Below are 26,191 nucleotides of genomic sequence, written 5' to 3'. Positions count from 1 at the left end.
AGAGTTTGCCACTGAATCTCCAAAGTTTGATTCCTGTTCTCAAACTCTTTCATTTTTTCTTCAATAATCTTTGTGTATTTTAGTGTACAGTTCACATCTGAGAGCTGCTCAACTTTTATTCGCTTTAAAACTTTCTTACATGTTATTCTTTTCAATATGAAATTCAATTTTATCCTGCTCAAAACTAAATAGTGATCACTTCCAATTTCAAATCCTTTGTACACTCTGGTGTCCTGCACCAGGGAGAAAACATCACTGTCAACAATAACATAGTCAATGAAACTTTTCTTATTCCTTGCCTCTTCTCTCCATGTGAATTTGTGCACATTTTTATGTTGGAACATGGGGTTAGTAATAACCAGTCCATGTCCTGAGCAGAACTCCAACAGGTGTTTGCCATTATTATTAGCTTTGCTCTTTTCTCCAAATTTTCCCAAAATATTTTTGTATGTCTGACAATCATTTCCTACTCTGCTATTTAGATCCCCAACAAGGATCAACTTTTCATTTTTCATTGTGTCAGTTGCTTTTTCTAAAGCCTCAAAAAATTCCTCCACTTCTACCTTAGTAGAACCTTCTGTGGGACCATAGGCACAAATAAGTCTCATTGTCCAGTTCCCCATTCTCATATTTGCCCACATTACTCTACTTGAGACTGACTGCCATTCAAGAAGATTACCCTCTTCAAAAAGATCTCACCAGTTTTTGTCTTTTTTGTTTCAGTCACCCCTATTATGTCGATCTGGTACTTATCTAATTCCTCAGCCAGCTCCATTTCTTTGCCATTCAGGCTTCTTATGTTGATAGTACCGATCTTTAACTCTGGTGATGTTGAGTTGGGGTTTGTTTTCATGCCGGCTGGGGCGTCGCTCGGTTAAACAAGTCCCCCGTTGTTTTCGCCAGGGAACCAGGGCGAACAACGAAAAGTCTGGAACAAATCTGAAATCTGAATCTGAAAACATGTAAAAATCAGCATTCATAAATAGATTTTTAATTAAAATTTACTAATTCTGCCATACAAAACGAACACCGTGGACTGCACAAAAAACCTGAGACGGCCGTATGCAGCCCACGGACCATTGGTTCCTTGTTACTGCGTGCAGCTGCTAAATTTTTTTTTTTAACAGATAAAATTTTTAAAATGGCTCTTCACTCCAAAAAGGTTTCCGACCGCTGGGCTAGGGGAAGTGGCTGGTCTTTGGTGGAGCAGATAAGTGATGCCAATTTCTTATGTGGTTTGTAACAGGTAGTCAGGTCATATTTTTTTAGGATTTTTGTGAGCTTTTCAGACGTGCCCCAGATATATGGAATGGTAATAGATTTAGTGTAATCCCTGTTAAGAAGGGGTGGGGAGGGGTTGTGGTTAACTGGTTTTAATATTTTCTGGATTTTTTTGGTGGTTTTAGTCATTGGCTAAAAAGGTGTTAACGATATGGTTTAGTTCAGTAGCATTGTTGTCTGAACAGATTAATTTAGCCCTGTTATACAGGGTTTTTATAATCCTTATATTTTCAGAGCCCTGTTTTTATACTCTAAAAAAGCAGGGCTCTGAAAATCTGCTCCAGTGAACAGTCACTGAAAGACGAATTTAAAGTGATCAGCAATATACTTTCCAGAAAATTGGGTATAGCCAAAACACTATTAACAAAATTCTCTACAAGACCTCAATAAAAAACAAAGACAAACCAGACTTACAACAAAACTATAACCATTCCCTACATTAAAGGGACATCAGACAAAATAAACAGAGTACTACAAAAATACAACCTCAAAGCCACCTTTAAACCCCCTGTAAAATTAAAAAGCTTACTCAACTCATCCAAAGAAACTCCCCCCCCCTTTCCCCACCCTGGAGTACACCATATTCATTGCACCTGTAACATACCATATATAGGAGAAACAGGATGCATAATTCCTATCAGACAAAATGAACATAAACAACATTAAATATAATAATTATGGTGAAGTTGGCCTTTCTGATCATGTCCTGAACACCTTATGTAGAATTGACTGGAAAAGCTGAACAATAATGAAGGTCTAAAAATCCCATACACATGGAAGGCATATATTCGACCCACGGAACCTTCCTCTCTAAGAACAACTATAAACAGGACTGTAGTAAATCCAGGATCCTAAATCAAAAATAACAATTGTAATACTAAAAATAGGACATCATTGTTACTGAAAGAAAACTATCTATAAGAAAAAAATGTTTATTCATGTTATCTTAAATTAAATATAGCTTGGTGTAATTTATAATTTTTTTTTTTTTCACTAGAGGTCATGCCAGTAGAATAACATGTGATCAAATCATTGTTTCTCTAACTTACGGTTTGTAATGTAACTCAGCTTGTCTTGTATATTTGTGTATGCTCCAGATGATGATCTTGATATGAAGATCGAAACGTCGGGATAATAAAAAGAGTTAGTTATAACACGGTTGTAAAATCCATAATTTCGAAAATGAATGCTGAACACCGTGTAAGACTAAAAGTAAGCAGTATAATGTTCCATTTGCCACATGTAATGTAGTGTTTTGAAAAGCTTTTCTCTGAGCACCTTGTCATATACCTTTTCCAGATCAACAAAACGTAATTACAGATCCTTCATATTCTTACGATTTTTCAACTATTTGTCTTAAAGTGAAAATCGGATCTTGACAACTTCTATTTGGCCTGAACCCAGTTTTTTCTTCTCCAAGTTTCTCATCCACAATCTTTTCAACCTCTTTTCAAGCATGCTCGCATAAATCTTAATATCTAAATCTGGAACAGTTAATAGAGAAATTCCTCTGTAGTTCTCTCATTCACTGTTTTTTATAGATGGGTATACTACAAGAGCTCTACTCCAAACATCTGGAATTCAAGCTTCTGACCAGTCCCTCTGAATTATGCAGTGTAGCCACTGCAAAACTTTAATGCCTCCATACTTAAGCATTTTTGGTCAAATATTATCTGCCTTACCACATTTCAAGTTTTTGATGATTTTTCTACCTGAAGTATTGATATGTACTTCTCTTTGCATTCCTCATGAAAATTTTCTAGTATGGTACTGTCATTGCTTGGTTCATTTAACAGTGTTTCAAATTAATTACTCTAGACATCTTGGATATCCTTATCTTCAGTTTTCATGTCACCTTACCATCTTAGATTCCTTTTATAGTACTCTTTTCTCAATTTCTAAGCTTCTTCAATAGCCTCCAGAACTTACTACCTTCCTAATATTTATTTTCTTTATTCTTATCAGTCTTCCCATGACTTTTGTTTATCTACTTATACAGATATCTTAGTTCTCTTACATTTTCCTCTGTATTCTTTTAGGACATCTGCTGGTTTATTTGCTAGGAACTTTTCATGCTTTCTTCTTTACCAGGACTGCTTCTTTAACTCTTGTGTCTGCCATGGTGTTCTTATTTTTCTATCGTTGCAGACAACTTCACTGGATACCTCCCTAGCTAAATCAATTAATGTCTTTTTCAGAGTTTGCCACTGAGACGCCAAGGTTTGGTTCTTGTTTTCAATTTGTTTGTTTCTTTTTTTTTTTTTTTTTTCAATAATATTTCTATAGTTTGAGTCTACAATTTACTTGTAAAAGCTGCTCAACTTTACTTCTTTTAAAAACTTTCTTACACACTGTGATATTCATTTTAATCTTGCTTAGTACTAAGTATCGGTCACTTCCAATTTCAAATCCTCTGTACATTCTTGTATCCTGTACAAGTATGATGATATCACTATCAACAATGACGTAGTCATTGAGGCCTTTCTTATATCTTTTATCTTCTCTCCATGTGAACTTATGTACATCTTTATGTTGAAACATGGTGTTAGTAATGACTAGTCCATGTCCTGAGCAGAAGTCCAGTAAATACTTACCATTATTATTATCTTTGCCCTTTTCTCCAAATTTTCCTACTCTGCTGTTCAGTTCTCCAACAAAGACCACCTTTTTCATTTTCTCTGTCAGATGCCTGTTCTAATGACTCAAAAAAATTTTTCCACTTCTTCCTTAGAAGAACCTTCTGTGGGATCATAGGCTCATTAAATTTCATTGTTCATGTCCCCATTTTGAAGTTTGCTCACATAACTACTTGAAACTGTCATCCAATCAAGAAGTTTATCTTCATGTTTGATGTTGAATGCTGTTTCTACTCCTTCCTTTACTGATTTTTTTCCCATTATTGCCTGAAAATAATGGGAAAAAATTCTGTACTTATTACTTAAGTACCTGTTTTTGTCTTCTTTGTCTCGGTAATGCCAGTTACATACACGTGGTACTTTTCCAGTTCTTCTGTGAATTTGAATTCTTGTTTAATCCTTTATCCAAGTTTTAATAAATAGTTACTTTGCGTTTTTTAAAAAAAGAAATTGTATAGGTCTTGTTAGTCAGTAAACATGTATGGTAGTTCTGGTGCATTAAAAAGTGATGTTTTTTAACACAGCTCTTTGCCATTTGCATAATTATTACACATCAAAGCTTTATACAATGGGACTAGCACATTTTTGTCTCATGGTCAATATTTTCCTCAGCATTGTTGCATTTCTCTGAGATGTCTTCACAACCTTTGCAATATGTCCTCAGATCTTTAAATCTCTATCCACAAGATTATTACCCCAAGATCCCTCGCTTCCTCTACGTCTTCCGGTATGATTCCACCAAGTGAATATGAAGCATCCTTTTTGTGGATCCCAAATTTTAAAACCTTACATTTAGTTGCATTAAACTGACATCCCAATGCCTTTGTCCACCCTTTCAGCTTATTCAGATCCTGTTGAAGAGCCAAAACATCAGCACCATTACGAATAAACTTCCCAAGTTTCGCATCATAGCAAACAACTGAACATCTCCCTGTAGTCCTGTGACAATATTACTGACATAAAGATTGAACAGCAATAGTCCCAGGACTGAACCCTGTGGAACTCCACTTAGAAAACCTTTCTACTCTCTGATACTACTCCCCCATATACAACTCTGATATCTATCAGAGAGCAAGTCCCCAATCCAAACCCATATAATGCAACTTAAAAATCAACTTCTCGTTTTTTTTTGGGGGGGGGGATTTTTCCAAAAATCCTTTGGAAAAATCCCCCCCCCCCCAAAAAAAAATGACAGTGTATGCCTTACCTTGTTACTTTATTGTAAAAGGTAACCAGATTACTAAAACAAGAGCACCCTTTAACAAATCCATGCTGGCATAATATTATAAATAATATTACTCTCACCTGCCCAATTCTGTATATAAGTTCTTACCATTTTCTCCAAAATCTTAAAACTACAGAAGAAATACAAACAGAACTATAGTTTGATACCTCCATTCTACTACCCTTATGCAGTGGTACTGTCTTACCCTCCTTCCACTCTCTAGAAACCTGCCTCATTGCAAGAATTTCATTAAATAGCCAAGTTAATTGCACAGTCAGCCCCTTAATATATACGGTGAAATTCCATCTAGTCTAACTGCAATGTTGACATTTAGTGTACTTAGTATTCGGAATACATCATCTTCATTCACTTCTAACATTCACCACTCATCCTTCTGGGAATAAAGCCTGTAGTACCAGTATGTAACACTAATAAAGTGATCATTAAATAGCTCAACTATGTCATCTGCTTTGGTCACCCGATTCCTAATTCTGCCCAAAAGATAATCTGTCCACTATCATTTTTCCTCCTACTCACCACATAGTGAAAAAAAGTCATTGGGATTCTTCTTGGATTGCAGTGCCAGTCTCCTCCCATATTGTAATTTTTCTCTCCTTACAGTACTAGTCACTTTCCTGGCCTAAGCCTTACATTCCTCATGAAATTGTTCTCCACCTCTCTCTTTATATGTCTTCCATAATCTATTTTCTTCTGCAATTTTCCTTTTATTCCTTTGTCATTTGTTTGACTCCAAATTGCTTTATCTTCTTCACTTGAGTTATACAATCTATCAACAATTTTTTTCTAAAGTATCACCCATGCACTAACAACCCTCTTCCTAAATTCTTTCATCCATTGCACTTTTGCAAGCTAGTTTCATAAGTCTATGATAGTCATCTGCCTTATAATTCCACATAACTTCCTTCTGTTTTGATATCTCCCCATGCCTGTTCATCCCCCAAGTCAGGATGAACTCTCACTAACAGGAGGTGTCATCTCAGTTACAATCAGATCCTCTGATGCTGTGACCAAATCCAGAACTTTTGATCCCCGTGTTCCCTCCACCACATGTTGTCCAAGACATTATAATAGATTTAGTTTAATCCTTTATCCCAGTGAGAGCAAACAAAGTTTGCACCTGAAAATATCTTCAGGACTAAATATAGTGTTGTACTATCTTATCCAGTAAGTAGTTCAACACCAAGGCAACTCGTGGCAAAGGTGGAGCAAGCTACCAGGCACTTCTAACCCAGTATCTCCCATAATGCAAAACACATTTGTTTTGCATTATGGGAGATACTGGGTTAGAAGTGCCTGGTAGCTTGCTCCACCTTTGCCACGAGTTGCCTTGGTGTTGAACTACTTACTGGATAAGATAGTACAACACTATATTTAGTCCTGAAGATATTTTCAGGTGCAAACTTTGTTTGCTCTCACTGGGATAAAGGATTAAACTAAATCTATTATAGTCTAACCTAGTGATAAATAAATTTTCAACGTTGTCCAAGACAGTTGTTCCTCAAGAAATCCAAAAATTCAGTTCCCTTATTACGGCATGCTGTCTGCTCTGTCCCATTTATATTACTATAATTGAATTTCTCCCATAATGATCACTCGCGACAGTTGTTCCTCAAGAAATCCAAAAATTCAGTTCCCTTATTACGGCATGCTGTCTGCTCTGTCCCATTTATATTACTATAATTGAATTTCTCCCATAATGATCACTCGCTTTATGCTTACCAATCTAATTTACATAAACATTTCCGGCTCTATTACCATCTATATTCCCTGATCTGTATCAACATTCGACTAAATATCTTGTCCTATAAACATCCATCTCACACCATATACTCTCAATGCCACTATATTAAAATTAGTATTATTTCCATTGAGATTCTCCACCCTGGGAGCTAACAGTGCATCTCTTATCACGAGTAACACTTTACCATTGCATTTACCTTCCCTATCCTGCCGAAATATGTTTATACCCTTCAATTTCCATCTTGTTAGAACATTCTCCTTAGTTAACCAAGTTTCAGATACCAACAACCTTTGAAGAGGCTGTGTCCATCAATGCCACAAACTTGTTCCCTTTATTCATAATGCTCCTGGCATTTGTATACAGAAAAACCAGTGTATTGCCAGACTTCTTATTGCCATTTCTATTACTCCTCTCGTATTCCACCTGGCTCTTTAATATAGTGTACCTCCCCCACTCATTTCTCAAGCCGCTATCCCCACATGAGGCCATCCCTGCAACATTCCACCTATACAATTCTAGTTTCCCTGTCTTGACAAACTCACTTGCCCAGAAAACAATGGTTTCTTCAAATGCATGCATCCTTCTGCATTCAGATACAATCCATCTTTTGCAGACAGAAAAGCTGTATTCTGCCCTCAAACATACTCCATACGTCCACATATTCCATACCCCCCTCCCTTCCTGCATATTCTTGCTATTATCTCATTCATCATCATTGCTTTTCTCCACTACTTTGTCTTCACACTCTCTATTGTATCAGGCAAACACTCCTCTGGCACTCTACTCTGTACACCCTGAATCATCAAACCTCCATACATGACAATCCAAATAGATTAATTCATCCTTCTCTCATTGGCATCCCTTACTCTTACGGCTTCCAATCTCTCTCTCTCTCTCTCTGACTCTCCCTCTCATCTCTCCCTTGCTTCCACACTCTCATCTTTCTGCAATTTCCTTTCTTCCACTATCTCTCCCTTGCTCTTTGATGTTGTTCTCTTACACCTACTCTCATTCCACTCAAACTAGCAACAGTCTCTATCCTCCCAAGATCTTCGTTCACCCTCCTCAACTCAGTCTTCATTCCTTCCATCTCCTTTGTCAGCAGTTCTCTTTCTCTCTCTCTCCAGACGTTCTGCTTTCAGTTGCCATTCACACATGCACACAATTGTGGCTATCAGACAAACCATCTCCATTCACAAAACTACCTAAAGCTAAATCTGTATAGGTCTTTAACATTCTCTTTATTCTCCAACACACTACTGGCATCCATAAACTAAAAATCACTAATTTCCGAAGCACTATCTCCACCACTGCTAAATCCCAAGAGAGACATTCGTCTCCACCAGTGACTCCCACTGCCTGCATTTCATGCACACATTCTTAAATAATGGGATGCATACATGCCGCATGCGTAGCAAGCTAAAAAATAATAATTAAATTACGAATATTGTAGTCTTTAAATGGGGGAGGGCTAGAGCTTACTGAAACTGGCAACTGCCATGTTGAATATAATCGCTACATGCAGAGACAATACTGAGATTATAAAATCCTACCTAAATACCAAACAAAAACCACACAATTATATATACAGGGTGTTCGGGATAAATTTGACAGTTTCGTAAGGAAAAAGAAAATCTTCTTTGTATCTATTAAATTTAATGAATTGACAAAAAAACATTACAGGCAGAGTTAATTACAATACTATCAACAAGATTTACTCAAAATAACCACCATTAGCATCGATCACAGCTTCAATTCTGCTTCGGAACCTCGAACAAGCTGATGCTACAGTCTCCCTGGGAAGGGCCGCAAAAACTGTTTTAATTTTATCCATTAACTGGGCTTTTGTATTACTGGAAGTGCGATTGGTGTCTTTTTCAACTGCGCCCCATACAAAATAATCCATGGGGTTAAGGTCTGGGGAGTTTGGAGGCCAAACATTTGGACTGGTGAAGTCGTAGAAATTTTCAGACAACCATTTTTGACTTTTCCCAGAGGTGTGGCAAGGGGCCGAATCCTGCTGCCATACATACGGCCTACCATTGGCTACCCTTGTTATCCAGGGCTTGACTACAGTTAGCAACTCCACGAACAAAGCCCGAATTCCAATGCCAGGGTTCTTCAACACCTGTTCCTGCAGATTTGCGAGGAATTCTGCTGTACGAACGCAATCAGATCGTCTGCTAGGGATCTTTCTTCTTGCTACATCCTCGTAGTCACCATTGCAAGTCTCTAGTTCATGCCTGATTGTTTTTACTGTATTCAGGGAGCATTGGGCAGCAGTCGTAATATCCTTATTTTGATGGCGGGCACGAATCATCATGATACAAGTTATTCTCTTCCATGATTCAGGTGGGTTCCAGCTATCCATCCTTTCTGACATCTTGTATATGAATGAAGAAGGGTCTAAACTTTTAAATGAAGAGAAGTGTGTGTTAATACATGTAACTTACGGAAAAATATAATTAATTATAAATATGTCAAATTTATCCCGAACACCCTGTATATAAAAAAAAAATCGCCAATTGATATTATTATTATTATTCGTGACACCTCCAAGGAGTCTGAAGGCTCATCGCGGGAGGACACCTACTGTACAGCTCTGTCTCCACTACTACACAGAATCTTTACTACCAATCACCTACATCAATACCATCTACATCCCACAACCTCCACCACAGCTAGTATTTTTTGTCTGTAAATTGCATGTGTTCTGAAGGGCCAATTTGTCTGTATGCAGGATGAAAAACCAGAGTTTCCAGGAGAAAAAATCCTGCTACCTCCGTATGAGATTGGCTAATTCACCTTCAATTGAAAAAGTCCATATAAAGATTCCTCCCGGCATGACGAGAATTGAACTTAGGCATTTTCCTAATTGAAGGGCGCAACGTACCGTCGTTCTTCCAATTGCACATATTAAGTGTAGCACATACTTAAATACTAGTATTGCCGTGAAATAAACACAATAAGTCAATAAGGCACAATATCTTTCCTTACTATTAATACATATTTTTTCTTAACAGCTCGCATCTCTCGTTGCGTCCATCTTCATGTGCTAGCCTGACTTTGACAGAGAAAGCAGGATAAATGGTTTAAAGATTACTATAGCTAAAACCAAACTGATGACAAGTTCAGATTAGATTGAACTAAAATGAACAAATAATGGTTTTCAAATTGTGGAGTACTGTATTTACCTTGAGTTAGTTAGTTTTAAAGAAAAAGAAAGGCATTTTGGCTGTAAAAAAAATTATCTGCTTGAAGATTTTACCTGTATGCCTAAAAAGAAAGCTCTTTAATATATGCACTATTCCACTGCTTTCCTATGGAAGTGAGACATGGGCATTGACTGAAAGACTGGAAGACAGGTTGCTTGTGGCCCAAAGAGCCTTTGAGAAAAGAATGCTTCGCATAACAAAAAAGCAATTGAATAAGAAATTCTAGAATTAGAGAGATGACTAGAGTAACAGCTATTGTTGAAGTGTTGTAAAGCATGTAAATGGAGATAGGTGGTCATATTAATAGATTTGCAGAAGAAAAGGGGACAAAATTAAGACTTAGTGGATACTATGAGAAGGAAAGGTCACCAAAGAACGATAGAGAGAGAGATGATCTACAAAGATTTGACATGAGATAGTGGATATTGGCTAAACATAGACAGAACTGGAAATTTTAGGAGAGGGCTATATCCAGCAATGGATAGAAAGAGGCTAAAGAAGAAGAACAACATGCATCAGCAGTAAATGCACAGAATGAAAATAAGTAGTACCAGTAATAGTCCTGTACTATAATGTACAGATCTACCTTGTCGATAGAGCTGTACTGATTGAAAATCAATAGTACTAGTAATGGTCCTGGATTATACATTATGAAAAAGTTCACATTTCTATCAAATTTTTACATTCTCTGTATTCATGATTGTGATTTATGGTATTTTTTCATTACTATAACTTTAAATCAACATTTTAAATAAATTTTAAATGTTGATTTAAAACTTAACATTTCAAATCATTAGAAATGGGTGAAAATTTTATACATTTCAGGCTTCATTATGTCCAAAAAGACCTGTGAAGTGTAATTTCTGTGAGTTAGAATGTCCTCTTGATGAACTGCAAGAACATCAATCTTTTTGTGGAAGTAGAACAGAACAATGTGTGGTCTGTAATCGTTATATAATGTTAAAAGACAAAGATACACACTCTGATAAAGAGTGTAGAAATCAGCAGATGTTAAAATGGGAACAAAGTAAGGAGCATGATTTTGAATTATTTTGAATAAAAATAAAAAATTTTGTTTTGAGATAGTAATACTAAATGAATACTAAATAGGACTAAACAGTGTAATAGCATTATTGGAACCACTGTAAATAGCAAATTTCTAACTTGGTGGGTCAATTGATCTGCTTACCAATCACCAGACTTGTGAGTTTCAATTCAACTTTGAGCATGGAAGCATGGATGTTTGTGAATATCTTCAGTTACTAGGTGAATTTCATTGTTTAGTGTACCACCAAGCTTATTAAAAGCCTAAAGTGGATCCAGATCATCTGACCCATGGCCTTTTCACATAAATGGTTATAAATCTACTGTAGTTTATAGCCTTCCAGAGTTGGGATTTTACATTAAAGAAAAAAAAGTTGTTTGTTTGCATTAATGCTTACATAAACTTTCTTACATATTGGTTCCTGTTTAGTATTCATTTACACGCATGCACACACACACACACGTTGTTTCTTTCTCCTTTTTTTTTTTTTAATGACAATTGTTTCTCATGTGCTTATGTGTGTAGTCATCATCATCAAATTCCCGAGTGGTACCCTCCAGGAGGGGGGGGGGGCACAGAATATTACATAGTACTAAATGAAAGAGTTGCATCATTATTAACTTCCGATTAACAATTTTACTAAACTCCAATATTATCAACTCATATTTCTATCTTCTAAAGCACTTTTTACTGTATCAGTCCACCTTCCAGCCTGACAAACAACACTTGCTTTGTTGATCTTTTCTCCCCTAGTCTGTTTAAGTGATCATACCATATCACCTGAGATTAGCTCTGCTAACATATTTCTGAATGATAACAATGTCAGGTTCTTTCCAAATATCCTCATTTTTAATGCGATATTGCCATTGATGAACATCTGTTCAATCTCCTATTCTTTCTCAGAAACTCTCACATCTGTAGTCTTCAGTCTTTGATCAAGTCTTTTATTTCTAACCCAGCTCTCAGATCCATAAGTTAACATTAGTTTGAATGCTGTTTTATATTTGTATACAGCTAATTTAGTGTTCTGATTAATTTCTCTCTTATTCATTATAATTTATTCGGTTAATTCCTACGATACCAGCTTTGCTAATTTATTGTCTATTTATATATATTTAATTTGCCATCTTTACTAAAAATTATGCCTAAATAGGATACAGTTGATATTTTCAATCTTTCTGCATATATTCATTGTCTTCGTCTTTTTATTGCTAATTGTCATACTAAATTTATTACAAAAGTTATTCAATTTAGTCAGGGAATCTTGGAGGCTTGTACTGGATTTATTTAGAAGTATAACATCATCTACAAGGGTGCTTAAGAGTCAAAGCTGTATAACTGAGAGGAGACCTCCACATAGCCTTTAAAGGAATGTGGAGAACCGACCAGGGGTTCTGATTTAATGCCCAATCCCCACCTTCTCATGGTTCACCCCATTAGGTATCTACCTGGATACTGAATGAAGGAGGATGGGCTAGCAATTTGATATTTAGCCAACCAAATTGTATTCTTATTGGCTTAAATCACAAATAAAATGATGGTACAACATGACAGAATATCATGCTGGCTGGGATGTCGCCTGGTTAAACAAGACCCCCTGTTGTTTTTGCTAGGGAACCAATGCGAATAGCGAAAAGTCAGCTACTGGAACAAATCCTGAAACACACCTCAACTCACCATCACCAGAAGTCAAGATCAGTACTATCAACATAAGATGCCTGAATGGAAAAGAAATGGAGCTGGTTGATGAATTGGATAAGTACCAGATTGATATAATAGTGGTGACTAAAACAAAAAAGATAAAAACTGGTGAGATCTTTCTAAGCAATAAATATAAAATGTTATATTCAGGCAATAACAATCAGGGAAAAGAAGGAATAGCCATAGTATTCAACACACAATACGAGGCTAATCTTCTTGAATGGCAGTCAGTCTCAAGTAGAGTAACGTGGCAAATATGAGAATGGGGAACTGGACAATGAGACTTATTTGTGCCTATGGTCCCACAGAAGGTTCTACTAAGGTAGAAGTGGAGGAATTTTTTGAGGCTTTAGCAACTGACACAACGAAAAAGTTTGTACCAAATACTTTGCATTGTTTGTACCAAATGTAATGGTTATCCTTGTTTTTTCATTATACTCCGTAATTTTTATCTTTGTATTTTTTCAAAAGCTTTCTCATAATCTATAAAAGCCAAATGAGTTTCCAAATAAATTCTCATCTGTTTTCAATGATTTGTTTTAAAATATATACATTATCTATACACAATCTTTCAGGGATGCCCTCTGTCTCCAACACTTTTCTCAATATTTACATTAATGAAATATTAATACAGTGGAACACCTTAAACAATCAAGGTATAGAAATTTCCCAGAGTAACAAAATAAATACACTATTATTTGCAGATGATCAGATAATAATATCAGATAAGGAAGACAATTTACAAAGAGCAATATATAATTTAAACATAGTAGAACAGTTTGGAATGAAAATTTCCATAGATAAAAACTAAAACAATGGCATTTTGTGGACAAACTCCAGTTAGAAGCAAAATAGTTATTAATAATAAAATAATAGAACAAATAAATACTTTCAGTTATCTTGGATGTGAAATATCATATAAAGGAGAAAGACATAAAATTAAAAACTTCAAAATTTTTACAGATTATAGGCCTGATAAATAGAACACTCAACCCAAATACAGTACAAAAAGACACATGCTTGAAAATATACAATACTTTTGCAGTGCCCACATTATTATATGGCAGTGAAATTTGGCGATAAACAAAGAATAAAAACAAGGGAATGAGATTTATGAGAAGAACTGCAAAATAACACATTATTAGATCAAAAAAGGAACGAAGACATTTTAAAATAACTAAGAACAAAATCAATAGAAGAAAAACTAAACAATTATAAACAAAAATGGATTGAACATGTAAACCGAATGGCCAACACCCGACATCCTAAACAAATACTAAAATATAAGCCAATTGGAAAGAGAAGGTAGGGTAGACCTCAAAAAAGGATATTGGATGGATAATGAGACCGGAACAGACCAATATGGTCTATACCCATAATTAGTGCTATGATGATCTTTCATGTCTGAAAAGATTTTGTTCTTCTGAGAGTAGATTGTTTGCAAAATTTGTACAGGTGCAGGTCAAGTGATTATTATGGGGGGAGGAAAGAACTTCAACTATGGATATATAGACTGGAAGGAAGAAAGATCACATAGTGGGAAGAAAGTAAAATTTATACATCTACTCAGAGATAATTACTTAAGGCAGCATGTGATGGAGGAGACTAGGAGTGGGATAGTATTAGACCTGGTCATAGGATCAGAAGAGCTATCAATAACCAAGTGACAACATCGCCTCCAATTGGTGAAAGTGACCATGCAGTCTTGACTTGTGAGATTGTAAAACATGAGGAATATTCTATCGAGAAGGGGTATTTGTGGAACTACAAGGCAGGTTATTATGACATGCTTAGGAAAAAGCTTAAATATGTATCATGGCAATAAAACACTGCAGGATAAGGATGTTAATAGTGCATTGAATATAGTTAAAGGTCATCTAGAGGAAGCAGTATTAAATTGTATACTTAGGGTAGGGAGGATTAATCAGTTAGGAGTTAGATTATTATTATTATATGACGCCTCCAGGGAGCCCAAAGACTCATCGAGGGAGGGCACCTACTCTGCAACTCTGTCTACTCTACACCTCATTCTAACTGCAACTACACCAATGCAATCTAACATCCACTAGTATTTCCGTATACAATCACAAACATCCATGCCCACAGCAGGATTTGAACCCGCAGCCTTTTGGCTGGAGAGCGGATACGCTAACCACTCGGCCAACCAGGCCATGAGTAATATCATTAAGCATGAACTGCAGAAGAAGAAAATGCTGTGGAGGGTATATAAAGAGAAAGGTGACCAGCAAACTCATGAACAGTACAAGGCTCTGGCAAGAAAGGTGATCGGCATTGCAAGGAAGGCAAAATAAGATTACGAGAATAATGGGAATGATAGAAGAGTAGAGAATAGGAGCAGTAGAGGAAAGGGAATGAGAGAGAGGTATGGGAAGGATAGAAGAGGAGAGAATGGAAACAGTCAGAGAGAGGAAGTGGAAAGAATGCGAGGGAGTGCTGGAACCAGAGATAGAGTGATGTGAGAACAGCAGGTAAGGAGGGGAACACTGAGAGAAAGAGTTAGAGAAGAGAGTGAGGGATGTAGGTGAGAATCAAGGAACAGAGTGGTAAAAGGTGTGACGTATGGAGACTTGATGATCCGTGATGTGATAACATTCCAGAGGAGTGTTTGCCTGGAGGAACAATAGAAGCTGTGGCTATGGCAATTAAGCGGGATGAAAGGGTGGATGAAATTATTGTGATGGTGTGAAACAAATGACTTGAGTGTAAATCGAGTGGCGAGAGATTTGAGATTCATTCTTGAGGTTGTACAAAAGAAAACGCAAAGAGGAAAGATGGTGTGTGTGTTACCCAGGTATGATAATGAGGAGCTTAGCAGAAGAGCAGTAATAATGAATAGCATAATAGCCAGAATATGTCAGAAGAGAGAATTGGAATATGTGGATGCTTGGAGGGCATTTGAGAACAGAAAGGAACTGTATGCGAGAGACCACTTGCATTTGAATGAGGAAGGATGTTGACATCTGGAGAGATTGCTGTTTTCTGAACGAGTTGCTGTGTCAATGCAGGGAAACTGGAATTCCCAGGGTGGATGGTAGCAGGGGTGGCATCTTGTTGGAAGTTGTAAGACATTAGGTAACACTGAGTCCAGTGGCATCAGCAGGGGATAATGATAGGTGTAGAAGCAGTGACATATTTATGCTTTATACTAATGGCGGGTGTATCCAGAATAAAGATCAATTGGTAGCTCTGATAGTGCTGGCCAAAGATTATTTGGATCACTGACCCGTGGTTGACAGAAGATAATATAATAACAGGAATGGTATTAGCAGGGTACACATATTTTGACAGGATAGGAGGGGGAAAACGTGGTGGTGGAGTATTGCTTATGATAAGTGATGACTTATGTCCTCTATGAGTAGAAGCTTTGGAAGGCAGTGACACTATTTGTTTTGAAAGCATATGGTGTGAAGTAGAGGTGGGCAAGACAGTATATATAGTGGGATGTTGCTACAAGCCAAGGAGTACAGAGGGTGGAGAGCAGGAGATGCTTAGGCAGCTGAGCTTGGCAAGTGCAACAAGAATAATTGTTATGGGAGATTTTAACTACAGCAGTACAAACTGGGAAGAGGAAAATGCATGTAGTAATAAGGGAATGGAATTTCTAGAATTCTGGAGGAGACAAATGTCTTAGGCAACATGTAATAGAGGGAACAAGAGGTTCAAGAGTTTTGGATTTAGTCATAGTATATGAAGAGCTGATAATATCTGAGATGACATCTCTCCCTACTGTTGGAGAGAGTGACCATGTGGTTTTGACTTGGAAGATGAATAGACATGCAGGAGTATCAAAGAAAAGGGAACATATTTCGAATTATAAGGCTGGTGATTATAATAGTCTTAGATATCAACTTGGGGCAGTTCCATGGAGGGTGGAATTGGAAGACAAGAATATCATTAGTGCTTGGGAAATTGTGGAGGAATATTTGTTAGCAGCAATAGTAAGCTGTATTCCATGAGTGAAGAAGTGGACACAATTTGGTGTAAAGTGGATGACAAAATCAACCAGAAGCTGCAGGTGAAAAAGAGATTATGGATGAGATATAAGGAGAGGTGTGCAGAGCAGATGCATGAAGAATATAAGACTCAGTCCAGGAGAGTGACTAGTATGGTGAGGAAGGCAAAACTGGAATATGAGAAGAGATTGGCACTAAGATCCAAAGAAAATACTAGGGAATTTTTTAGCTATGTGGTCAGCAGGACGAGAAATGATTATGGAATAATGACATTGTGGGATAAAAATGGGAATAGAGTGACTGATGCAGTTGACATAGTGGAGTTGTTCAATGAGCACTTTATTGGAGTATTTCATCCTGGAGAAGAAGAAGGTTTTAATACTAGAGGGATAGGGCAGGTTTGAGGTTTAGAGGTGCAAGAGGAGAATGAGTTCCAAATATTGAGTACTCTGTCTGTCAGCAGTGGGACTGGATAATATTTCATCATGGGTTTGAGAGAACGTGTTAAAGAACTGACAGCTACTTTTACCTGGCTTTGGGAAAGGTATCCAAGGAATGGAAGGAAGTTAGGATAGTGCCATTGCATAAGGACAGTATCAGACTGGAAGCATCTAATTATAGATCAGTTTGTGTCGTCAGTAGTTGTTAAATTCTTGTAGAAATTAGTGAGGGACTATATACAGCTTTGGGCAGATGAGCGTAATGCTATCTGTGAGAGTCAACACGAATCCGTTAAGGTGTGCTCTTGCTTTAGTAATAGGATTGCCTTTTATAATAAAGTGACAAGAGCAGTTGATGAGGGAAAGGCATATGCTGCCATTTTTTTTGGATTTTGCAAAGGCATTTGACAGGGTGCCACATGATAAGCTGATATTTAAGTTACAGCACATGGGTTTAGATGTTGGGTTAGTCAACTGGATCCAGGATTGGCTGTCTGATAGATATCAGAGGGTTGTGTATGGTGGTAAGACCCTGATCAGACCACACTTAGACTATTGTTCTCAGATTTGTTCCCCAGGATTTGAAGGGGATAAATTGACTGTGGAAAGGGTACAGAGGCAGATAACACAGATGGTTTCAGGAATGTACAATATGAGTTATGAGGATCGACTGAGGGAATGTGGACTGCAGAGTTTGGTGGATAGAAGAAGGAGAGGTGATATGATCGAGATTTTTAAACTGTTGAGAGGCAGTTACAGGGTACACATTGGAGAGTTCTTTCACTTGGTGGAACGGCTGGAAGGAGCAATGACAAGGGGCTATCCCTGGAAGTTACGAAAGGAGGGTGAGGAGTAGTTTCTTTGTGTGGAGGATGGTTGAACCTTAGAATGCATTGCTTGAGAGAGTGGTTGGAGCTGGACCAGTTAATGGATTCAAGGAGTGGCATGATAAACTTTGTGTTTCCTTAAAACGACCTCTCACGATGAGTCTTGACTCTATAGAGGCCTGGATAATAATAATAGTATCAAGGAAGCAGAAGGTTACAAGTGTGGTCCCTCAGGGCTCAGTACTGGGATCTGTATTGTTCAACCTTTGTATGTCAATGACATTTTCAGTGGATTGCAAGGGGATATTCAGTTGTTTGCAGATGATGTGAAGCTGGGAAGGGTTATTAGTAATAGTGCAGATGTGGCAGTCCTACAAGAGGATTATAATAAACTCAACAAATGGGCAAATGAATTAAGGTGTTGATTTAATGCAGCAAAATGTAAAGTCTTATATAAGTCCTGAAGTTTTGGGATACATCGATGGGAGGCTACACAATTGTAGGAGATGTACTGGAGGATGTAGGGGAGACAAGAGATCTTTGGGTGATGATTGATAGAAAACTGAAATTCTGGGGGCATATTGCAAAGGTGGTGAAGGTAACTCAGAGGATTGCTGCAATACTGAGAAGGGTGCTGTCCTGCAGAGATAGAAGAGTTATCATTTCTTTCTATAAGACCCTGATCAGACCACACTTAGACTATTGTTCTCAAATTTGGTCCCTAGGATTTGAAGGGGATAAATTAACTGTGGAAATGGTGCAGAGGCAGATAACAAAGATAGTTTCAGGACTGTACAATGTTATTTATGAGGATCGGCTGAGGGAATGTGGATTGCAGAGTTTGGTGAATAGAAGAAGGAGAGGTGATATGATCGAGACTTTTAAACTGTTGAGAGGCAGTTACAGAGTGGACACTGGGGGAATTCTTTCACTTGGTAGAGCAGCGGGAAGTTTCATAACTTCCATCCCTGGAAGTTATGAAAGGAGGCCATGAGCAAGAGGGTGAGGAGTGGTTTCTCTGCAGTATAGGGTATAGGGTGGTAGAATGCATTGCCTGATAGTGGTGAGAGCAAGAACAGTCAATGAGTTCAAGGAGTGGTATGACAGGCTGTGTTTCCTAGAAAGGCCTGCATGGAAGCATGAATAATAATAAATGTTTTTATTTCACTGTTTCCATTATATGTAATTTTTTATTTTTATGATTTTTTTTTTGTGTTCCTAGATTTTCATATGCTACTGATGTAATAATTTCTTTTCTATTATTCCATTCTTTCTTTCTTGATATCTTAATTTTCTTGTATTTTTTCTGAATAGTTATTAATCCTCTGTTGGTATAAATTTCTTATACTTAAATCTTTTAGTAGTCTTACTTTGTAATTAGGTTTTGTTTCTCTAGTTTGTTTAATTTTATTTATTTATTTGTTTTGTATTTTTTGTAACCAATCCGTTGGAAATCTTAATTTTGGCTGCATTAATAATGATCTGCATCTATTTCTATCCTTCTTCTGACTTTAACACCAAAGAAGAGGTTTATTCCTTTTTCATTTTCTATAAAGTAATCTATTATTGATTTTTGTCCTCTTGCACACTATGTATATTTATGTATATTTTAATGTTTGTAGGATGCATTCATTATATTTAAATTATCATATATTATATAATCAATTAGTTGTTTTACATTTTTTTACTGTTGGTTCTCCACATATTTCTATATTATTATTAATTTTTTTCATTCCTATTCTGGCATTAAGATTTCCAGCTATAATTATATGGTCTGTTTTATTTAATTTTTCATATATTCCTTGTAACTGTAAAAGTCATCATTTTCTTCTGATTTTCCCTCTTTGGGGGCATACACTCCAACAACTGTTAGAGAGTAATCCTTCCTGATGATAACTTTGTTTTCAACTTTTCAGATCACATTTTAACACTTGCAGAAGTGAGCATTCTTTCATTCCAGTATGTATAATGATATAATGAGTTATTTTTGCTTTAATTGATTTATGGATCCAAATCATTATGCCAGCTTTTGAATGTATTTGTTTGTCTTCATCCTTATATATGATATATATATAATGGAGTAGACAAATGTGTGTGTGTGTGTATGTGTGTATATATATATATATATATATACACACACAAATTACAGAAATTACAACATAGACTAATATTAACTACAATAAATTTTATTAATATTTTCAATATTTCACAATCATAGGGAACACAATACAATATATGTGCATGCAAAGAGCACTACACTGAATAATGAAGCTAAAGCATAGCAACTAAAAGTAAACTTCAAAGTCCTACATAGTACCCCCCCCCCCCAGTGGGCTGAAAATGGATGTGCTTGACTGTTAAGCTGAAAGAATAATAGCGTCATTAAGCAGGAGTTGCAGATAAAGAAAAAAGTTGTGGAAGGAATGAAAAGTTGATCAGCTTACCCATGAGCAGTACATGTACAGATGAGAAGAATGCTTGTATGTTAAGAAAGGCCAAAGCTAGTTGATGAGGCAAAAGAAATCCCCCAAAAAATTATTTTGCTATGTGGCAAGTAAAAGAAGGAACGACTATGGAAAGATAACTTTAAAAAGTGCTGATAGCAAACCAAAGAGTTGAGTTACTGAGTTATCAAGCTGTAAAAAGTGTACCATTTGAGTGGTGATATTGCAATGCTGAATGTGACAGTGACTGATGGGAGAATGGAGGTGCTTAGAATATTGCAGAACTTCAATGCAAACATGTCCATGGGATTAGATGGCATATCAGCCTGTGTATTAGAAGAATGTGCAAGGGAATTATCAGCTCCTCTGACCAAACTGTTTAATTTAAGCCTCCGTACTGGGAAGGTGCCAATGGAATGGAAAATGGACAAAATAGACACATTACATAAAGGAAGCTCCAGGACAGAAGTATCAAATTATAGGCCATTCAACATCTCAGGAGTGATGGTTAAGATATTAGAGAAATTGGTGAAAGACAGAATTCAGGACTGGTTTGATAGGAATATGATACTTTATAAGGAGCAACATGGTTTTGTGAAGAGTAGGTCTTTCCTTTGTAATTTTCTTAATTTTTATAATAAAGTGACAGTGGAGTTGGATAAGGGAAATGACTATTTAGTGATACTGCTGAACTTTGCAAAGGCATTTGACTGGATTCCATAAAACCGTCATAACTAGGAACAATTGGGGATGGATATGAATCTGGTGATTTGGATTATAGAGTAATCCCTGTAATCCAAACTGCTGAAGGACAGATATCAAAGAGTGGTTTATGGAGGAGTTGAGTTTTGGAGAAGGTAGGTGACTACTGGTGTATCACAGAGCTCAATACTTAGTCCTCTGTTGTTTAATTTGTACATATACAGGAAGTGATTTGACAGGAAATATCCAGCAATTGTCTCCTGATGATGGAAAACTGGGAAGATCTCTACATCAATGAATATGATTAGAGATCCTACAGAATGACTTAAATAAACTTTCAGAATGGGCAAAGGTAATTGGCTGTTAGTTTAACATGGTCCGTGCGGTTAGCCTAGTGGCTTTGTGCTTCACAACCATATGCCTGGGGAAGGAGTGTCCTAGGTTCGATTCCCGTCGATGATGTGAGGAGCTTAAGGATCTTCCTCAGCCATAGCCAAGTTAGCTGATCTTGGGCTTGGACAGCAGGGTTTTTTACGCCAGTTTATCTGGGGTTTTTCATCCCGCAAGTAGGCAAACCGATCTTCTGAACACACACGGATTACAGCCAGGAATACTGACCCAGCCTTAGGCCTGATTCGTCAGCCTATGCCGGTTCCAGAGCCCGGATAAATTTTTTTTGGGGGGGAGGGCTCAGATAGTGCTGTATACATTTCCTTAAAAAAGGGAAGGGTACTGTACCATCACACGAAAAGGAAGGAAGTTTAACATGGTCAAGTTTAAGATCGTGCACTATGGGAAGAAGAAGAGCTCATAAGCTGTGTACTGTATCGATGAGCTGCAGGAAACTAATGAGGCCAGGATTTGGGAACACAGTATTGAGGTTTAGAGGACACAGCAAAGTGAGCCAAAATCAGCATGTTGAATTACATTGTTATTGTTCCCCTTTATAATGCTTTAATAAGGCCATAACATAACCTTTAATAAGGCCATGGAAATGAAGAAGGTTGTTGGAGAGGATCCAAAGGTGACAGACAGAGGTTATTGGGTTTATGGAATGCTCCCTATGAAAATAGATTAGGGATCTGTGGACTTCAAAAATTAGCTGATAGGTGAAAAAGAGGAGTGATGATAGTAGTATCAATGTTATTAAGGGGTTTTATAGGATTGACACTAAAGACTTTTTTTTTTCTTTTTCAGTACATGGTAGGAAGGGAGAGAACAAGGTATAACTGATGGTAAGAGTATGGTTAGCAAGGGTGTTAGGACTAGATTTTTTTGCCTGGAGGATGGTGAATGGGTTGCCAGAGGTGGTTGTTATTATTATTATTTGACACCTCCAGGGAATCCAAAGACTCGATCGAGGGAGGGCACCTACTCTACAACTTTGCCTCCACCACAACTACATTAATGGCATCTGCCGCCGACCACCACCACTAGTTTTTTCACAGACAATCATAAACATCCATGCCCACGGCAGAATTCGAACCTGCAGCCTTTTGGCTGGAGAGTGGATATGCTAACAACTCGGCCAGCCAGGCCAACAAAATACAGGATCTCCCCGGCGGGGAATCGAACCTGGTCTCTCACATGACAGTCGGGGATACTAACCACTATACAGCAATCCCTTGATTACTGTGCCTAATGCGTTCTTTAAAATAGGTGCATTAATCGAAAATGCACTAATCAAGTATAATACCTATGGAAAAAAGTATAATTCATTCCTCAAATTTCTTTTTTTACCCTTGTTTTTTTTATAAAAGAATTAGGGTATGTCTCAGGGCCTAGTTAAAGGAAAACTATGAAGATGAAAGACAATAAAACATATTCAAAATATAAATCTATTATTCTGGCAGGCATTCTGTTTCTTTTTTTTCATACAACTGCCTCTTCTGCAAATTTTCCTGCTTCTTTCTTCACAGGGGCCAGTCTCTAGCATTGCTACTTAAAAGTTTCGATTGCACGAAAAATATTTTAAATTTGTTTCTGTGAAATTTCTTTGGGCTTGTCAGTGATTAAATTTTCTTCATATTCTTCAGGATCTTCCCGCTGTGCATCTAAATTTAGTAGGTAGAAATCACTCAGTTTCTCAGAATGAGATTTAATTAACTGATTCATTTGAAAAGCTTCTAAAATCATTTGCACAATGTGGAAGAATGTGCTTCCAAATGGATCGCATATTGCTAGCAGCAATTTCATTCGACTTTGCAACTTTATAACGAGGCTGAGATTTCTCTGATTTAGCCAGAAAAGTCTTGGAAGGCATTGGCTTCCAAAAAAAGGCCAGTTTCATTGACATTAAATATTTGTTGGTCACAATAGCCCCCTTCTTATACAATTTTCTTCAAATCTCTGGATAATTTGCGGTCACCTCCTTATTTGCACTTGCAGCTTTGCCTGTGATTAGAACATTATATAGGCTATTTCTCAAACCACCCAGCAGTAACGTGGAATTCTTCTTTTCCATTGATAGCCCTTTCTTTCAAGATTGCAAAGAGACTTAATGCTTTTGATTTAATAAGGTCAGTTCTTAGCAGGATCCGTTTTTGGTTACAATCTTCGATCCGTGTACAAAGAAGTCTCTTTAATTCAATTATTATAATACTTCGTATTCAGCAGCTTTGCTTAAAATTGCTCTTATAGTTGATTCACCCATTTCTGTGTTCTTGTCTTATCTTTGCTCTGGACTTGCCTTGTTCACTTTCTTTATTATTTCAAGTTTTTATTCCTAGTGAGATTACTTTTAGAATCATTTTCACACTTTCACTTTTTCGCTCAGTAATTCTTTTACTCATGATGAAAGGTTGGGAAAATACTTTAAAATAAAAAAAAAATGTAAGGAAAATAATTGCAAAGGGGGTAGGAGATATGATCAGGAAAATGCTATGTAATTAGCAGAAGACATAAATTTTGGCAGTACAAATTTGGAACGTAGTTATACATAGTGTACATGGAAGTAGTGTAGTATGCCATTAAAAATAACTTTGTAAAATGTTTTAAATCGGTAACTAAATTATTTCATTCTGGTGAGTGATTTTTTAAAATAGTTAGCCATAAAAAATGTATAGATTTTTAAAAGTTTTAAAAATTTTTTTAAAAATTTAAAAATCGGTAACATTTATTTTTAAGATGTATATAGGTGCACTAATCGAATTTGGGTATCGAAAAAAAATGATGCACTAATCGGGGGTGCATTAATTGAGGGATTGCTGTACTACCAATGAGTATAGTGGTTATTCTCATCTCACTTATTTCTCCTTCTTCCTACTTTCCCTTCTCGCAGTGACCATGCTCTTAACAATATAATCACTATCTAATCTCAGTCTTCTCAGTCAGTGTAAGCTTGCTCTATTTAAAATGCTTTACTTCTAATTCTTAAAAAACCTAAATTTTATTAGTTGAAAGTTTTTTGCTTGGTTATACTATAAATTAAAGATACCAAGAAATTATATTACATTACATTACGTTAGCCAGGCACTATCAGCCCGGGGGGACTTTTGGCCTCAAGCACCACATGTCGCCACTGGGCACGGTCCTCTGCGACTGTCTGCCACCTTCTGGTCTCCAGCCCGACAGCCTGCAGGTCTTCCTTCTCCTGATCTGCCCATCTCTTTCTCGGTCTCCCTGGCGGCCTCCCTGATTGGGGTCGGGCCTCCCATGCTTGTCTCACAGTCCTTTCGGGTCCCATACGGTACAGGTGCCCCATCCACTGAAGACGGCGGGCTCGCAGCTCCATCAAGACGTCTGCCGAGTTGTATAAAGCGTGTATGGCAGCATTGGACCGCCTCCTCCAGATTCCGTCTGCCATGACTCCTCCATAGATACGTCATAGCATCTTGTTCTCGAATACTCTCAGGTGATTGGCTTGTCTTGCCGTGAGAGTCCACGCTTCAGCACCATAGAGGAGAACAGGCCTGATCAAAGTCTTGTATTGTCCCACCTTTGTAGTCCAAGACAGCAAGCGTGAAGCGAAAAGGGGATGCACCTGATAATAGGCCACATTCGCAGCATTTACCTGACTCTGGACATCAGCCTCAACTTTGTTGTCTTCAGTCATGAAAGAATCCAAGTACCTAAATACCTTCACCCTCTCAAACTGTGCAGCTCCCTCTGGATCTTGAGCAGTATGGCGACTCATAAAAAGGTATTGTGTCTTCTCGGCATTTATTTTCAGGCCAACTTCTTCTGCAGCTTCTTCATTAGCAGTAGCCAATGCCACCGCATCATCCCGTCGATGCGCCATAACGTTCAGGTTGTCAGCATAGCCAAGAATCCTAACTTGCACCCTCATGTCGACTCCACCTGCCACTTGCTGTGTGTTTCTAATTACTTTTTCCAACACTAGACATCTGGACATCTGGATGACTCTGGACATCAGCCTCAACTTTGTTGTCTTCAGTCATGAAAGAATCCAAGTACCTAAATACCTTCACCCTCTCAAACTGTGCAGCTCCCTCTGGATCTTGAGCAGTATGGCGACTCATAAAAAGGTATTGTGTCTTCTCAGCATTTATTTTCAGGCCAACTTCTTCTGCAGCTTCTTCATTAGCAGTAGCCAATGCCACCGCATCATCCCGTCGATGCGCCATAACGTTCAGGTTGTCAGCATAGCCAAGAATCCTAACTTGCACCCTCATGTCGACTCCACCTGCCACTTGCTGTGTGTTTCTAATTACTTTTTCCAACACTAGACATCTGGACATCTGGATGACTCTGGACATCAGCCTCAACTTTGTTGTCTTCAGTCATGAAAGAATCCAAGTACCTAAATACCTTCACCCTCTCAAACTGTGCAGCTCCCTCTGGATCTTGAGCAGTATGGCGACTCATAAAAAGGTATTGTGTCTTCTCAGCATTTATTTTCAGGCCAACTTCTTCTGCAGCTTCTTCATTAGCAGTAGCCAATGCCACCGCATCATCCCGTCGATGCGCCATAACGTTC

At 37.5% G+C, this 26,191-nt stretch overlaps 1 protein-coding gene across 8 annotated transcripts in view; it reads left to right on the top strand.

Moving 5' to 3' along the window:
• The window catches only part of LOC150107813 (TRAF-type zinc finger domain-containing protein 1-like), a 337,022-nt gene that overhangs the window by 126,939 nt on the left and 183,892 nt on the right, over window positions 1-26,191 (top strand). For all 8 annotated transcript variants that reach the window (XM_090392060.1, XM_090392062.1, XM_090392061.1 and 5 more), the window contains exon 5: window positions 10,945-11,146. In XM_090392060.1, the coding sequence (XP_090248186.1) occupies window positions 10,945-11,146 (202 nt within the window). The remainder of the gene's footprint in view (window positions 1-10,944; window positions 11,147-26,191) is intronic.

Source organism: Typopeltis vanoorti, chromosome 4 (genome assembly GCF_054136105.1).
Source record: "Typopeltis vanoorti isolate ZY-2024b chromosome 4, IOZ_Tvanoo_1.0, whole genome shotgun sequence".
In the NCBI taxonomy this organism is placed as follows: domain Eukaryota; kingdom Metazoa; phylum Arthropoda; class Arachnida; order Uropygi; family Thelyphonidae; genus Typopeltis; species Typopeltis vanoorti.
This window is presented reverse-complemented; position numbering and strand designations above follow the sequence as displayed.